Raw genomic sequence first — 18,210 nt, forward strand, 5'->3', positions numbered from 1 at the left:
ATCATCCCAGCCAGGGCTTTGTCAAGCCTGACCTTAAAAACTTCTAAGGAAGGAGATTCTACCACCTCCCTAGGTAACGCATTCCAGTGTTTCACCACCCTCCTAGTGAAAAAGTTTTTCCTAATATCCAACCTAAACCTCCCCCACTGCAACTTGAGACCATTACTCCTTGTCCTGTCCTCTTCTACCACTGAGAATAGTCTAGAACCATCCTCTCTGGAACCACCTCTCAGGTAGTTGAAAGCAGCTATCAAATCCCCCCTCATTCTTCTCTTCTGCAGACGAAACAATCCCAGTTCCCTCAGCCTCTCCTCATAAGTCATGTGTTCCAGACCCCTAATCATTTTTGTTGCCCTTCGCTGGACTCTCTCCAATTTTTCCACATCATTCTTGTAGTGTGGGGCCCAAAACTGGACACAGTACTCCAGATGAGGCCTCACCAATGTCGAATAGAGGGGAACGATCACGTCCCTCAATCTGCTGGCAATGCCCCTACTTATACATCCCAAAATGCCATTGGCCTTCTTGGCAACCAGGGCTCACTGCTGACTCATATCCAGCTTCTCGTCCACTGTCACCCCTAGGTCCTTTTCTGCAGAACTGCTGCCTAGCCATTCGGTCCCTAGTCTGTAGCTGTGCATTGGGTCCTTCCGTCCTAAGTGCAGGACCCTGCACTTATCCTTATTGAACCTCATCAGATTTCTTTTGGCCCAATCCTCCAATTTGTCTAGGTCCCTCTGTATCCTATCCCTGCCCTCCAGCGTATCTACCATTCCTCCTAGTTTAGTATCATCCGCAAATTTGCTGAGAGTGCAATCCACACCATCCTCCAGATCATTTATGAAGATATTGAACAAAACCGGCCCCAGGACCAACCCCTGGGGCACTCCACTTGACACCGGCTGCCAACTAGACATGGAGCCATTGATCACTACCCGTTGAGCCCGACAATCTAGCCAACTTTCTACCCACCTTATAGTGCATTCATCCAGCCCATACTTCTTTAACTTGCTGACAAGAATACTGTGGGAGACCGTGTCAAAAGCTTTGCTAAAGTCAAGAAACAATACATCCACTGCTTTCCCTTCATCCACAGAACCAGTAATCTCATCATAGAAGGCGATTAGATTAGTCAGGCATGACCTTCCCTTGGTGAATCCATGCTGACTGTTCCTGATCACTTTCCTCTCATGTAAGTGCTTCAGGATTGATTCCTTGAGGACCTGCTCCATAATTTTTCCGGGGACTGAGGTGAGGCTGACTGGCCTGTAGTTCCCAGGATCCTCCTTCTTCCCTTTTTTAAAGATTGGCACTACATTAGCCTTTTTCCAGTCATCTGGGACTTCCCCCGTTCGCCACGAGCATGACAAAAGCATATTATTTATGCCTGCAATTGATTGCAGGTGCATAATTAGAGGCAGTCTTTAAAATGTGGCCCTATATTAGGAAATGGAAACAATTTAGTCAAACCTGTTTACTTTTCTACAACTTGCATAGCTTCACCTGAGGTGCGAAGTGATTGATTTATACAGAAAATGGAAGCCTCCTCCTCTCCTTTCCTTTTCCTTCCAGAATGTTGAATTTGGAAGACTTTCCTCACTTCTCTCTGTTAAGAGCGTCACTGGTCAAAGCTCCCTGGGAGTGACTGCCCATCTTTGGTCTCAGCTTGTCCAAAAACTACTACAATGGTGGTAACTACATCATTATTTACCCCAGCAATATTGGTCTTGGACCAACACCACAGCTGCATAACATATAGTACTATGAGAAGACAAACACCTGAGATACGCTGAAATCTTCCTCTTCTTTCAGCCCATGTGCCCTTCCCGCACTACCCTCAAAATTGCAAATGACTGTAGGAACTATTGATTAGACTTACATGGGGAAACAATAAGAGGAGGAGTAGGAGGTACTCAATATTTAGTACAACAAATTAATCCAAGTTCTAATTTATGCATGCTCCATGTAGGCAAATTATATTAAATTGCTGCAGCATAGAAGGATAAACAGTGGCTGCTGCAAACTATACACTACATACCAAATCTAGTTCCATTTTTATATTGTAGGTTTAAGTGCAGAGTCCACTGATTGTTATGGAGCAGGTTTGCTGGGTGACAGTGCTCTGGAAAATTCTTACCTTGGGTTGCAATGTAGTGACTTGGTCTTTGATAGCCCTAAAACAGAAGAATAAGTTGGTTTCTGTACTTTAATACCAACCAGAGCAAGCTAGGGAGGGGGAAATGAAGACATAATGAACTGTAAGACAGCTTAGCTATAGAAAACCTTTTCAGAACAGACTAGTAGCTAAGAACTGTGTATAGGTCAGGGGCGGCTTTGTCAGCCCAGGCCAGTGAGGCACAGCCTAATCAAGAATTCCCAAAAGGTACAAAACACATTTTGCATATTCTTTTTTAAAAAATTGATAAATATATACAGATTTAAGGACAAATTATGATTCAATTTAAATGGCATAACTCTCTCTCTCCAGTAGCAAAATGCAATACCAGAAAGTTTGAGGGACACAGTGCTGTTCAAATCTTGGTATAGCTAATTGTGCCTCAGGAAGCCACCTTGTTATCATGGCAATTTACCACGCCCATGAGTCACTTTTTAAAGGCGTTGCTATGGTCCCCACTGCTTGGAGAGGCCAGGGCAGGATTGTAGCAGTTTAAGCCCAGGAAGCCAGGAGTTTGCAGGGGACGGGCCCTCTGGCTTCTTGCACACACACAGACCTCGCCCCCCTGAACTCTTCCTGCACAGGGCGAGCTCCGAGTGTGTGTGAGAAGCTCCTGCAGAGCCCTACAGCCTACCTAATGTTCTGGCACCCCATGCAAGCTGGGTAGCAGCAGCAGTGGTGGCAGGTCCAGCTCCCAAATCTGCCTGCTGTTTCTTCACTATAAATAAGGTAAGCTTTATTTCTACCCCGGGTAGAAATAACTATTTTGTGATTTGTGCTTCACCTGTCAAAAAAGTCGAGAGCCGCCACTGAATAGCTCATAACAAACTGATCTATTAAATCTGAAAAGGTTCAAATGGTAACCAATAAAATGGAAAGATTAACATCAGACCTGAGCATACTTGTACTGTAACAGTAAAAATTAGTTTAGTCAGGTCACTGGGGTTATTAATTAGTCTTTTTTTTTGACACCCCCTTTCTCTGCTGAGTGCATTGGGTGGCTTATTTTAAATTTAGTGAAAATGGGCTTTGCATTCACATTACCAAAAGTGGTAGTCCTTGTTGCCATAAGCAATTAAACGAATATAGACTTCTTATTTTCTGATAAAAATAATTTTAATTACAAATGCACAATAATATCTATGAGAGCCATATATAATAACAACAGAACATTCCAATGTTAGAGCTGGACAATGTGTGTGCGCGTAAAATCAATGCCCTGCTGCATTTGGGTACAACAGAATGTTTTGCAAAATGTTTTCAATATTATACAGAGCGTGTGCATGTGCATTATATTGTACGTGATACACACACATGTATATACACACACACATATACAAAACCAAACCTGTACAACTGAACCTTTCCAGCTAGCTGGCTAAGTTCCATTGCTTGCTGTTCTGCACATCATCATCAACTGTCAGTTATTAGCATGTGAACTGCAAGATGAATGGATCCTGTACTAAATTAAGTCACCAAAAACTTATTCAGGTTGATGCTAGTAATAAGGTAGAAAGATCAGGGCTGTAGGAAGGAACTAAATTTAGTAGTACTAGTATGAGAGGAAGTGATATAAGTGATATCATTCTGTGAGAATGTGAGAGAAATAACCCCAGCTATTTGCTGTGTTATAGTCTTACTAAGCCAACAGGGTCAAACACTCATTAGAGGAATCATGGATCTTTAGACTTCTTGTATCCCCTTGTTGCCACTAAACTGACAGATTTCCATGTATCTGTGCAATTCAAAGCCTCTCTCTGAGAACTGTTTAATCATCCTTGCCAACGATTGATTACCTTCCTCTGCAGCTCATAAAAATCCTTCTGAACAGCATTTTATTTGTGTCTTTAGAATGGACCGGATTACTCAAGCGTTCTTAAAAAACACCCCAGGAAGGACAATCCAATCCCCCATGAGGTTTTAATACCTAGCCCCAACTTCAAATTACACAAGGTTAACACAGTGTTACACTCTCTCTATACACAGTGTTTTCAGGAACAAGAAAGAAATATTTTCAGCAAAGAGCCAATGTAGGTTTGTGGTCTTCCTCCTTGGTTATGATGAGATGGTGCTTTTGTCTACATGGGATAACAGTACCCCTGAGAAATGGGATTTATCACAAACCAAGGGAAACATTTTGTGGAAGTCCTTTGTCAAAATATCTCTGGTCCTACATATCACAGTAGCGGAGATAAGAAATTCAGTGCTATATATGTAGCAGAAACTTTATATCCTAGAGAGTCTTAAGTTTTACAAACCACAGAAAGGGAAAAGAGTTAGTGTGGTGCTACATATAAAAGAAGTTGAGAAAAAAACAGCCCTTTAAAACACACCCAGTAAATACTCTGGGTGATATTATTTTTACAGGTCTTTCATTCATCCAAATTATTTATTCTCCCACCCTCTTTTTTCCTCAAGGTTTCGGTTAAACATGGTTATATTTTCTTGACCAATACACATGGCAGAGATCTCTCAAGATTCCTGTTTCTTTGAACTCCTGACAAAATGTGGAAATTCAAATTTGAAAAAAGATCTACAGTAGAAATCAAGAAACTTACACTACATTTCTAAACTAATATAAATATATATATGTTTGTGTATATACTGTATAATATCCAATTGGCACCTCAAGATCAAATATTAATTACATATTCCGCTTGATGACAGTTGCCCTTAAGAAAATAAATAAGGCTATCCTCCCCAACTCCTTTCCAAGCCATGTATTAGAAACACCACCTCGATAGACTTTCAGAACCACTACTTTACAGCATACTATCCAGCTTCTCACATAAAAATGGGAGGGGAAAATAAATGCTAGTAAACGAAACCATCCAAAATAAAATTTAAATAAACAGCAAATTTTCTTAAAGAGGGAAGTTTTTCTGGTTTATGTAACAATACCTAGAACTATATTAACAGTCTAAGCGATCTCTTTAACACAGGTATATACATAAAGTATTTACACAAAAGAAAATGGAAAAAAAAAAAGAACAGATATTACATGAGGTAAATTAAATGAAGCATGCATTGATATCTAGTAATAAAACCAGAAAAGTAAAGTAATTAAGAACAATGTCTATAGCAAATATTTACAATAGGATGCTGTTATTCACATATAGTGGTACTTACATCCCTGTACAGCCAAATCTACAGGCCAAACCAAAGTCAGATGTGAAAGAAAGCACAACAATGTCAGTGAGTACTGGGACGTAGAACAAGGAAAGTGTACATTTTGTTCTTAATTAAAAAAAAAGCTTTCAATAAATTTGTAGGCACAACATGCAGAAAGTTTCACACACAGAAGCTGGCAAGGTGAAAGGCAGAAATCCATGCAACCACTTACATCTATATAGTTGGCATTAATGTAATCTGAAGAAGGATCATCCTCAACAGGTTGCAAAATCACTCTGGAGTGGTCATCTGTAAATTTAATATAAGACAAAAAACAAAAATAGGTAATAGAAGTTTCTTCAGATCCGGCTTGAATATAAATGTGAAATAAATGGCAGCCAACTGTAAATTACAATGATCTAGTGGACTAGAAAGGCTTCTGAGGAAACTACTAGTGCTTGATAATTTAAAATCTTTAAATCAGAGGGATTACCTTATAGTTACACAGAGAGGGGTCTTTTGTCAGAGGGTCTGAAAACATTTCACAACAGTTAATAAGTTTCATTAACCCTGTGTAGTCAGTAGCTATCACAATGCTACATAAGGTAAATAGAGACAAAGAATCTATGTGATTTGCTCCAAGTCACAAAACAAGTTAGTGGCAGAGATGGTAAACTAGAAACCCAAACAGTTCTGACTATGAGTCCTTTGCTCCCACCGTCATGTAACTTCATATATAGTGCCTTAAAAAACTGCAATGTGCATATTAGCAACATGCTTTCAATCATTTAAATGTTATGAGTGGCATTATTATTGCATACACAATTCCCATATAAAATGATAATCAAATATGTTTAGCCTGTGTTTGAATCTAAGACCTGGTCTACACCCCTTAGTGGCATAGTTAAATGGACCTAACCCCCAGTATTGAGAGCGCTAGGTGGACAGAAGAATTATACTGTTGACCAAGCTACAGCTTCTCAGGGAGGTGGATCACTTACACCAAGAGAATCCCTCCCGCTGGAGTGGGTAATGTGTACACTGAAGCGCTAGACTGGCACAGCTGTGCCACTGTAGCATTTTAAGTATAGACATACTCTGAGCTAGCAAAAGCATTACGCCTAAGGATTTGAGAGAGTCAGGACTCCCTGCTCCTAGCCATCAATGTAAAACACACTATGTTACACAACTGGGGTTCAGACACAATGGCTACAAGCAACAACAACAACAACAAAAGAGCCTGTGGACAGTCTGATATACTTTAACCTGGAATACAATTATAGTTGCACAAAACTACAATTAAAGTAACATTCAAAGGGATTTTGTTACTCTGTCACTCTCACATGTTTAATCTCTACATGCATTTTATGTACAAACATAAAATTAAACACGCATTAGCCCTGAAGGGAAAGAATCTTTAACAATGGCACAAATTCTGAAGACAGACCTGTATTTCTGCACTGATCAATAATGAGCACTTGATTTTATAAGCAGATGTGCCACTGCATTTTTTATTTTTACTTTAAAAACTGTTCAACAAATACAGAAGTACATGACAATTAATATCAGCAGAGTCAAACACTGACTGCAAGCCATCTAGGAACTTACATGCTATAATGTTTCCATATCGGTTCTTTGTTCTGTTTTGATCCTTTTTAGCGACATCCCAAGATGCTGACTGTCCCTCAAAGAAACTCTATTAAAAAAATATATAGACAGACAGATAGATAAATAGATCAGGAAATTAGTTTGAATAAAATTATTAATCTAACCATGGTAAAACCTATCTAAATTTCGAAAACAACATTACTAAAGACATCTTTTTTAGGATAGCATGATTATATCCTGACAGTTCTCTATCATGAAAGAATCTCAGCTTTGATTATCTGATCCGTCACCCACTAGCTTCCTTGATAGCAGAAGTAGAAATGTAGCTATAGGAAGAGAGAAAGTCTCTCTCTCAGCAATCCCTATAGGCTAATGAATCAGTCACTGACTGATTTCCAAAGGGATTTCAAACCCAGTCCTCCTGGCCCAAAATAGATGGAGGTACGATGGAGGTTTGATGAAGAGCTAGAAACAGACAGGCAAGTGCTCAGTGGTCTTCACAAGGTGGGGAGGAAGGAAAAGAAGAGGAAATCTAGATTAAATATACATAGACTGACCCTCCCCCCTCTTATAATGTACCACAATAGATTCAGACACCTACTACCTGTTCCATAATTTTTCTTAGACTGAAGCAGGCGTTACTCTTGAACACAGCAATCATGAAGACTTCTCCTAAAACTCTTGCTGTTTGTGCTCTTATTTTAAAGCTAAAACTTTAAAACTGCTAGCAAAACATTTTCAAACTCCTCTCCATATTGTGAAGGGTGTAAAATAAAGGTTGCTATCTCAGCAATGGCAGACGAGACTTTTCTCTATGTTCTTTTCCATCGCCCACAACTTGTATTCCATGCTTGTATCTAATAGCTGAAGGCATGTGCCACTATAGCTTCCTTTCTGGGTGTTGTGCTGCCCCTACCTGGGAGATCGGCCACAGAAATAGAACAGTCACTATGGAAACAAACTTAAAAGCACATTCTCCACCATAGGCCCACGTTAGGGCAAGGAGGGATTAAGCAGGAGGCCATCCATCTGAAGTAGAAATCAGGGACTAAACTAGTCACTGCTCTTTGTGCACTATGGAAGCAAAGCCCTAAAATGAAGCACGGTATAAGAAAACACTGACAAAGGGGAAAATGCGTATAAGTGAAGAGGGGAAATGGCAGGGGTATGATGAAAACAGCTACGCATCCATATTAAGCTTAGTTCTCCTCTTAAATCCATAAGTAGGTGGTGGGTGGAGGGCTCTAAATTTAATCAGCACAGTTTACCAAGCAAGTGGAAACCATTACTTCTTTTAAAATATAGTTGTAATTGTATACAAACTGGACTGTAACACTTTACTGGTTGTACTGTTTTTGACATTCTAACCTCACAGAATCATCCCAGAGAATCCAAAACCAGAGGTGGAGGAGAGTTATCTGTCCATCTGTACCTACCCTTCACCACCAGTGCTGGATTTTTCACTGTTGGACATTTCTAGTCCTTTGTCCAGACTACTGTCATTTGGAATGTCTCAAGTAATGGAACTCCTCTCCTTATCTAATATAAGGTATTATATTAGGTATTCCTCTGGGATTATCTCACTATCTATCTCTCTGTCAAATTTTCTTTCACCCCATTACGATTAGTTTAACCCCTCTGCAACCCAGAGCCCTCACTGCAAACAAGATACTGTACTCACAAGGGGTTTTTCTGATAGAGTAATTCATGAATAAATCACTGAAATTCTACCTCATATTCCTCTTTAAAACCATAGCTATCAGATGTCTTCATGAGGTTAATATGTTGTAGCAAATCAGCTACTCTGATGGCCGGATGCAGCTGTCCAGTCTGGTAAGGGGACTCTGTTCCTTCACAAAGGTAGCGAGGGACATCCAGCAGGCGACTGGACTCAGCTGTTGCACTGTGATTCTCATCTGTGGTTACAAAAGCCCGGAGAAGTAAGTAACATTTATTCTAACACTAGTGTATACACTTAAAATGAATCAACTACAGTAAAATGTTCAATCTGTTATTGAAACAGAGACTTACAGTTTCTCATCACTTCACCTTCCCCCAAAATTCCTGAGTGTGCAAGCTAGCACCTACCACACTCTGGGTATTAAGTAAATAAATTTATTTATTTGATTGCAAACACACTGAAAAGATTGAGATTCTCTTTCCTGTAGAACAGAAGGTCTAAGGGCACTTCACTAAAAAGCTACAAAGCTAGTTTTTAATAGTCACTTTTTAGAAAATTTCACTTTCTCACTGTTATTTAACATGTAAACTTTTCTGAAACAAGCTTCTGTAATAAAGACAACAAAACTATGAAATAAGCAACATAATGAGGCTAGCTCTTCAGTGCTCCCAGCTCACGATGGCTCTACATCCAGAATCAGTGAGTTTAGATCCCAGTTTAAAAAACAAACAAAAAAACCCCACCAAACATTGTAGATTACAGATATACCACTTGTTATTAAAAAATCTTCGCATTAGGGTTCAGCCTACATAATCCATGTGGGATGAAGAACCAACACATACGGAAGTATAACTTCAAGTTGCAGTGGGGGAGGTTTAGATTGGATATTAGGAAAAACTTTTTCACTAAGAGGGTGGTGAAACACTGGAATGCGTTACCTAGGGAGGTGGTAGAATCTCCTTCCTTAGAGGTTTTTAAGGTCAGGCTTGACAAAGCCCTGGCTGGGATGATTTAACTGGGAATTGGTCCTGCTTCGAGCAGGGGGTTGGACTAGATGACCTTCTGGGGTCCCTTCCAACCCTGATATTCTATGATTCTATAATTAATAATTTAATTATCATTATAATAATTATTATCATTGTGCCACCTATCCTTCAGCTGAACAGCTGAGTTGTCAAGTGTCCTGATTTCAGCTGAATACACTCCATTTTATGTAAAGAAAAATACTATTTATAAAATTAATATGTAACTATCCTTTCCTCCTGAAGGATTCCAGAAATACTACTCAAACCTAAACTGATGTATAAACTCCATAAAGGGATCACTTCTTACACTACTGACAAGGATTCAACTTCTTTTGTGAAATGCTAATAGCAAGCAGCAATTCTATTGACTGTTTAGCACAGGAAGTAAAGGTGAATGCCACTTTCAAAATTCCAATTAAAACTACAGGTAGTATTTAGGAAGATAGACTGTAATACAGAAACCAGATTTTGGATACTTGGCCACTCGAAGTATGTTGCTGCTGTTTTCATAGGCAAAAGTTGATTTATCATTCCAAATCATTCCATAAGAGATCCAACACCCATACATGCCACTTTACAATCAGTCCACTCCTGTCCCTTCCAACGAACCAAGCAGAAAGCCCTAGCAATGTAGCCAGTATTTCAAGGTTTGGACAGGGAGCCCTGCATTTAAAAAATCTCTACAATTCTGCCAAAGGTGCACAAAACTTGAATGCTGTATCAAATGCAACCTTAAAATAAGTAACCTTGCTCCATAAGCTGTTACACAAGAGTTGCTAATTTCAATACATTTATGCCTCATTAAACCACCTAATAGCATGAGTGACATGTACCAGTCACTTTTACTGTGGTATTATACATATTAAACCATATACATTTTAAACATTCTCTTGATGTGCAGTTCCACTATACTTACCAGTAATAGGCACTTTAACCCATTGAAGCAGCAAAAAACAAAAAGTGAACAAGAACATAAGAAATTTATTTGAAGTCTGTATTAGATTAGAAAACGACTAAATGATAAATAGCATTAAAAGTTATGAGGCTTTATAATATTTCAAATAGTTTCTAAAATATAAGGGCTATATCACGCCATCAATTTTTAAGGAGAGCTCCCCACTGAATCCAATGGAATGGTATGGATCTAAGAAAACCAAAATTATCAGAGTAACTTACTACTAGATAATGTATGTAGAATGGAATGAGACACTAGCATGCTGAAAATGAACTAAAAAAATCATTCAAACGTCTAATACCACTACAACCTAACACAACCTTTAGCTAAAATAAGACTTATTATTATAGTTCTGGTCATATGAAAAACTGCTCATCTGTGCAAAACAAATGAAAAGTATGCTGAGATGTGAATACATACAAAAACTATTAAACTCTCCTTCAATTAACCCCTAGCGCTTGCTCTTCACAGTTATATGTCACAGTATAGTTTCAACAGATTTACCATTGGCTATCAAGAAATTTGTTTCACCTAGATGAATTAGTAGTTTCAGTAGTTCTAATGTCATTGCAAATATAGTTGGACATGGCCTACATGAATAGTAAAAGCCTGAGATAATGCATATTAGAAAAAAGTCTTCCAAAGAAACACATTAGGGAAAGTTCAATTTTTAAATACCACCCAATCAGTAAGTCTAATTTTGCTGACTTTTTAGTATTAAAGCAGCCATGGTAACTGACTGAACTCTAATATCATTCATTAGATTATATCAAGTCAGAAAACAGGATACAAATTTCATTTTTCCACTGCATTTTAAAAACCATTTTCTATAAAACAAAATTCTTCAATATTGTTTGTAAAGCCAAAAATAGAATAAAATAAATTAAAACAAAACAAAACCTCTTCAATGTTTGCAATAATTCCAAAGTCACCACTGCCTATCACTCAGGGGCATTTGAAAACTGTAATTACATAAAGGGTGGAAAGCATAAATCAAGATTTTATTAATCTTTCTTGCATATTAGATATTTAATCTCCCCCTTCTCCCCATTCTTTAGTTAGAAAATAGAACTTGGGGTGCTATCTAATCATAATACAGGTTTTTGTTTTGTTGCCCCCCACCCCTCCAGGTCCTAACCTCACAGATCAATTCATCTGGATTAGTCCTAGTGTCATGAGGAATTATTAAATGCAAGAATTAAAGAATGCTCTCTCTCTCTTGCTCTTTTTTTTTTATTGACACTTATTTCAACTTTAACTGAGCTGATAAACTGAGTATAGAGTTGAATACACCCACATTGTCTGATAATAGCGTGGCTATCTATTATCTAAAACAAGCAGCTTCAATACTGCACATAATATATTTGTTGACAGAGCTATAAACCATGCAAGGAGATGAAATCCATGCAGGAACAGAGGATGAAGGACTAGGTCCTCACCTAACACAGCAGTCGGCACAAGTGGATCATTGGGCACTGCAGGAAAACAAAGCTCATGAAGAAATACATTACCCTCAATTAGTGTATTTTTAAGAAGAAAAACAACAGGATAAATGCACAGTGAAACTCCCATTAATTTTGTTACAGAAAATAGAGAACGTATACTTCCAGTTTACTGGACATCATGCATAACAGAGGGGAAAGGGTATGTGCAGTATATTTATATTAATAGCTAAGACAAACTAAACTTCAGCAGCATTAGATTAGGTGATGATGTTCCTAAGTATAAGGATACAAGCAGAAGAGATTCTTATTTGCAGCGAAGTCCAATAAGATATCATATGCATTTAACTCAATAAGCTTTTATTCTTGGAAGGAACACGGTCCCCCACTAGTCTTCATTAGCAGTGATGTAATAGTTCACTTTTACAGAACTATGCCTTTCCTTTTTAACCCAACCCATCGCTTAATAAGCAACATTTACCCAAATACCCCAATTCCAATAACAAATGGTATTCCTTAAAAGCTTTCCAATTATCTTAGAAAACTAAATAAATGTTTGCAGTTAATAGCCTCATTATTTGTAGTACTCAAGGTATTTCCTGTAGTAAGTACAGGGAAAAACAAGGAAACGCTGCACATACTGACATAACCATACCTTAGTTAAAACTGGCAGGATTTTACAGGCCATGATTAGAGCTGTTGGGAGAAATGTACTCCATTTCATGGAGGATTTTGATATTTCAAAATCTGATTTGGAACGAGAACAAAAAAATTCAAAATTTTCTGTAAAATGTAATAAAGTCAAAGCCACAGGGCAATCTGCCTGGTTGTCTTCTCCAAAGCTGCAGACCCTGGAAGCCTGTGAGTCAGCATTCCCAGGGCTTCCAGACTGGCTGTTGAGGAGCTGGGTGAGAGAGCTGGCAGGAAACCAGGCAGGTGGCCAAAGGAGCCCTACCTCATTTCTTGTTTAGATTCTGATGAATTAGCAGTCGTTGGCAAAATTCTGACCAACTCTAGCCACAATTGTACACAGCCACTAGTATAGTACCTTAACTCCATACAGAAGTGGCAAGCTAGGTTGGTATTAAAGTGGATAAGAGATATTTAAAGAATGTTGTCTCCACAGCATATTGAGCTGTACTGACGTGAACAGCGAGATCTAAGGTTACCCCCAAATTTTGTTTCCTATATCACAAAATAACACACTGCTGCCAAACCACCAAGAGAGTTTCTGCTCAGAGTTCTAACTGCCTCCAAGTGCAGAAAAGTTAAAAACTAATTTTTGACATTATCACCTACATTTTAAATTTTCTCCAACAATATTAAGGAGCAATAATGCAAGAGATCAAAGATCACTGTTATAATTACTACTCAGTTCTGAAATGAATCATGAAGTATTTGCAAGTACTGATATAGACCATGATCCAGGAAAGCACTTAATCACATGCTTAACATTGACTTAAATGCCTTCCTGAGTCATGACCTTAGAAGTACTATAGTAAGGGAGTCTCAAAACTACACATTTCAGTAATAACCCTTCCTGTCTTCAAAGAAATATTAAGTATGTAGCAAACCTCCAAGTATGCCAGCAAACATGCATTTTACAAAAGGAAGGGAAGTTGAATTGTTGTTCCCTGTTGCAAGCTCCTCACCTCCAAAAGGGAGAAACTTATTTGGAGCTCTTTAAAAACAAACAAACAAACAAACAAAAAAACTAATTGATTATGGTTACAGACATTGTGCAAAATAGTCATTATTTAATATTTTGGTATACGATGCCCTTGCCTGGGAAAAGAAAATTTTGGAATGCAATTTAAAAAGGTACTCTAAAAACACAGAACTGACTCTAGAAGGTGTACTAATCAGTACTAAATATAACTGGCTGTAAGTATATCAAACATGACACACTCCTATGGAAAAATACTCCCAACCCATTATACATAAGCATTCCTTTCTAAACATTTTTATTTCTCTTATTTCCCACTGAAATCTACATTTGTAGATTGGTCCTATATGCCAGTGGTTCTCAACCTTTCCAGAATACTGTACCCCTTTCAGGAGTCGGATTTGTCTTGTGTAGCCCAACTTTCAGAATATTAAAAACTACTTGCTTACAAAATCAGACATAAAAATACAAAAGTGTCACAGCACACCATTACTGAAAATTTGCTTGCTTTCTCATTTTTACCATGGAATATAAATATTGTACTTACATTTTAGTGTATGGTATATAGAGCAGTATAAACAAGTCATTGTCTGTATGAAATTTCAGTTTGCACTGATTTCACCAGTGCTTTTTATGTAGCCTGTTGTAAAAGCAGGCAAACATTGAGATGAGCTGATGTACCCCCTGGAAGACCTCCACATACTCCTGGCTGAGAACCAGTGCTATATGGAACAATCCAGAAAAGCACACTAACCTGCCTTTCCAATTCCCTTATAGCCAACTACAGTCAATAGGATCTAGCACTGTTGTACTTACATCTGGGGCTGAAGTTATGAGAGTCCATAAATGTGACTGAGAGGGGATCCTCTGCATGAAGGGTGCTCTGATCAGCATAACTCCTATCCATCGCGTTCACCATGTGTGTCATTTCTTGTCTGGTGTTCCCCATGGCATCCTTGCGTTTCTTAGCAAGTTTGCTGCCCAGCCAAGAAAAAACAACAACCCAAAACACCTTAATATTTGATGAAACATTAACACCCGCAATAGTAATTAACGGTGCATGTGAGTGAGGCTTGGTGGCAACAAGCACTGGCCAATGATCCAATAAGCATAGCTGCACTTATATTTCCTGCTATATGAGAGAAAGAGAGAATATAATATTTATGCTGCATAAATACTTTAATATGCACATTCTTATTTCCCTACCTAGTGATATTAATTTTTTTCTAGAGAGTAATTATACTAATATAAACAAATTAGAGGTTGTAGTTATATTTTAACTAAAATGATAAATTATCATCTGTACATGCAATTTTATCAATCATCCCCATTTAAGTCTACATTTGGATTTTATAACCGGATAATTCATTTCCCTGTTCCTCCTATTAGGGGAAAATCATTTTACCACTGAGATTACTTTATTAGCCAAGAAATCCAACAACACAACATAATTATTCAATGCAGATTAATGGTATATTTCATGTTAGGAGCTGCTCCTTCCCTTTATAGACACAATACTAAATGGTATGAGATTTCTTTATCTTCCCTGATTCTAACTTTTTTGTTCAGAAAAATCTGTATTCTGTGCAATTTGAGAACACTAGATTTTTTGAATTAGCAACCACAGACTGTGACTGTATCACACACAAATGCCGTAGCACCCTGAATTGTACAGCTAAAACCAAAACAGTCACTGCACCTGAATTGCACATTGAGGAAATAGTTCAAGAAACTCTCCTTATGAATGCAGCACTGCAAGTAACTAATTGCCCTTTGAAGTCAGAGCCGATAGATTATAGTCGTCATTTTAAGACTTCTATAGTTAAAGTCTTAAATGTTCAGGGTATTAATAAAGTGTTCTTCTGTTCTTTATGAATGATCTACATACATTTTATTATATTAAAATATTATTAAATATTCCAAATTGTTGTTGTAGTAACAACTACAGCTCAAAGCAGTATGGCTCAGATAACCATTTAGCATGGTCTTCTTGGATGAACCAAAAGCACCATATAGAAAAGAGGTAATCAGCACACCAAATACTGTATGTTGAAAATCTAATATTTTTAAAAAGCAGTTTAATTTCATGACCTTTTTCTGTCCAAAAGCAATGTTATTACCATAGTGTTAAACGCTTTTACAATTTGCATATCTATCTTATATTTCATAGGATAAAAGTTCTGTTAGAGCTTTCTAGTGTTGGCTGCAAAATTTCAATATTCTGCAGCTACACAGGAGAGGTTGGTGAGGAAAACACTACTGTAGGTTATGTATGCCATCAGCTTGGTATGTGCTAGGATTTACGACAGACCAGAATAGGGAAGTGATCTACCCTGGCGTCCAGAAATAGGAAGTGGGGCTGTCTCTTCATGTGATACTAATTCCTTTGAAGTCTGTTTCTCAGGTTTCACAAACTTAATTAAGCTTTTAAGGCCCACCAAGAAGTGTTGAAGATAGACAAGGCACAGCAGACCTGAAAACTGGTCTCCTCATATATAATCAAGCAGGGAAGATTCTTAGATTGATCTAACTCCTTCCTCTCCTTGACACTTTCATCCTAACAACCACCAGTCTGTTAAGGACGTCTTGAAGGTCTTCTCAGACTATTATTCTTTAATTAAAGCCCGAGGGGTCAAAAATTTAGAATTCTGATGTCCAAAAATAAACATGTTCGCATGATTCCATTAGTGAATAATACATTTTTGGTGTCTCTTTAAAACACTTTATGATATAGATTTCTCTCCAGGCAGGCATTTTTAGAGTAATTAGCAAAGTTTGTTTATGTAATACTCCAGCTGAACAAACCTTTAAAATCCATAAAAATAGAAGCCCTAGAACTAAAAATGCTCTCTAATTCTGTCAAAGCTCTTCTGAAACTGGCATTTCTAGTTCAGAGTCTAGTTTTCTAGTATCAAAGCCTTTCAGATATTTTCCAGACATTAAAGCTCCCATTTGGAAGGCTCCTAGCTTTGAAGGCCACCTCTGGAAAGGAACAAAAATGGTTATTAAGTCTAATCTCTCAGCTATACTAAGCCCCCTTTTAAAGCACCACTTTGTATCAAAATTTGCTAGCTATGCTACATAAATCAGCAGCCACTGAAAAGCTTTACAACTTATTAATGCATAACAGTAGTGCACTACTAATTTTTCTGCTCTAAGTCAACTTCCTCAAAAAAGGCCCATTGTGTTCTAGCACTGCAATTTATTGACTCCTTGTAGGCCTGATGTTTTCTAAAGGCACATCCGGTCAGACAGTTAAACAATTTATTATGTAAGTACCTGAGATTGACAGAAGCGTAAATGATTCTCATTATCTATCAAAGGATCCAAGTGCATAAACCTAAGGCAGGTGGGTGTTTCAAGAGGGAAAAAGAGCTCTATCATAGTATGAAACTATGCAGTTAATTATCTTTGGCTGAAGCAATTCTTATTTAACAAGCAAATTACAATTCATTACAATGAAGTAGAGAATGGCAGCGTTAGTTTACAACAGCTTGTTTAGCTTTTCCAGTTTATTAAAAGAAGTCAAGTAAATAACCCGTTTAAACAAAAATGTAGAGAGGCATCCATAATCAGGTACTCGCTGAGCACATGCTTTAGTCCAGTGGTTTTCAAACTTTTTTTCTGGCGACCCAGTTAAAGAAAATCATTGATGCCCGCGACCCAACGGAGCTAGGGATGAGGGGTCTGGAGTGTGGGAGGGAGCTCTGGGCTGGGGTAGCGGGATATGGTGCAGGAGGGGGTCAGGGCTCTGGGGTGGGGCCAGGGATGAGGGGTTTGAGGTGCAGGAGGGACCTCAGAGTTTGGGGGGCAGGCTCAGGGCTGGTGGTTGGGGCGTGGGGTTGGGGCACAGGTTTACCTCCGGCAGCTCCCTGTCAGTGGCGCAGCAGGGGTGCAGAAGCAGGCTTCCCACCTCTCCTGGCACTGTGGACCGTGCTGCACACCAGAAGCGGCCAGCAGCAGGTCTGGCTCCTAGGCAGAGGCGTGCAAGCGACTCCCTCCCACAGGCACCGCCCCTCCAGCTGGGAACCGACGAAAGGGAGTGCGGAGCTGATGCTTGGGGTAGGAGCAGCACGTGGAGCCCCGTGGCCCCCTGGCCTAGGAGCCGGACCTGTTGCTGGCCACTTCTGGGGCGCAGCACGGTGTTGAAATAGGTAGGGAGTAGCTTGTCTTAGCCGGGCAGCACTGCCAATGGGACTTTTAAAGGCCTGGTTGGTGGTGCTGACCAGAGCCGCCGTGACCCAGTGCCTTACATTCCGCGACCCAGTACTGGGTTACGACCCACAGTTTGAAAACCACTGCTTTAGTCCCTTTGAAATCAATGGGACTTTATGCACATCCTTAAAGTTAAGCACATGCTCAAGCACTTTGCTCAATCAATGTCTACATCATTACAGAGCTTACAAAATTTCATTTGGCCAACACGGACAAAAATATAATTCTGCTACACAGTATAAAATAATACTTTTACTTGCATATGCAGACTGCCCAATGAGCAACAGAGAAAGACCTTGTATACAACAGACATTTTTGTAAAAACCCTTCC

General features: G+C 38.8%; 1 protein-coding gene across 9 annotated transcripts in view; it reads right to left on the bottom strand.

The window, feature by feature from the left end:
- PTPRK (protein tyrosine phosphatase receptor type K) overlaps nt 1-18,210 on the bottom strand; it is a 583,649-nt gene that overhangs the window by 21,312 nt on the left and 544,127 nt on the right. For 8 of the 9 annotated variants that reach the window (XM_073337267.1, XM_073337266.1, XM_073337264.1 and 5 more), the window contains 5 exons: nt 14,481-14,641; nt 8,627-8,811; nt 6,896-6,983; nt 5,520-5,596; nt 2,138-2,174 (listed from right to left, as the gene is read on the bottom strand). In XM_073337267.1, the coding sequence (XP_073193368.1) occupies nt 2,138-2,174; nt 5,520-5,596; nt 6,896-6,983; nt 8,627-8,811; nt 14,481-14,641 (548 nt within the window). Of the gene's footprint in view, nt 1-2,137; nt 2,175-5,519; nt 5,597-6,895; nt 6,984-8,626; nt 8,812-10,517; nt 10,530-11,995; nt 12,032-14,480; nt 14,642-18,210 lie in introns of all 9 variants that reach the window. The other variant, XM_073337268.1, reaches the window with a different exon arrangement.

Source organism: Lepidochelys kempii, chromosome 3 (genome assembly GCF_965140265.1).
Source record: "Lepidochelys kempii isolate rLepKem1 chromosome 3, rLepKem1.hap2, whole genome shotgun sequence".
Lineage (NCBI taxonomy): Eukaryota > Metazoa > Chordata > Testudines > Cheloniidae > Lepidochelys > Lepidochelys kempii.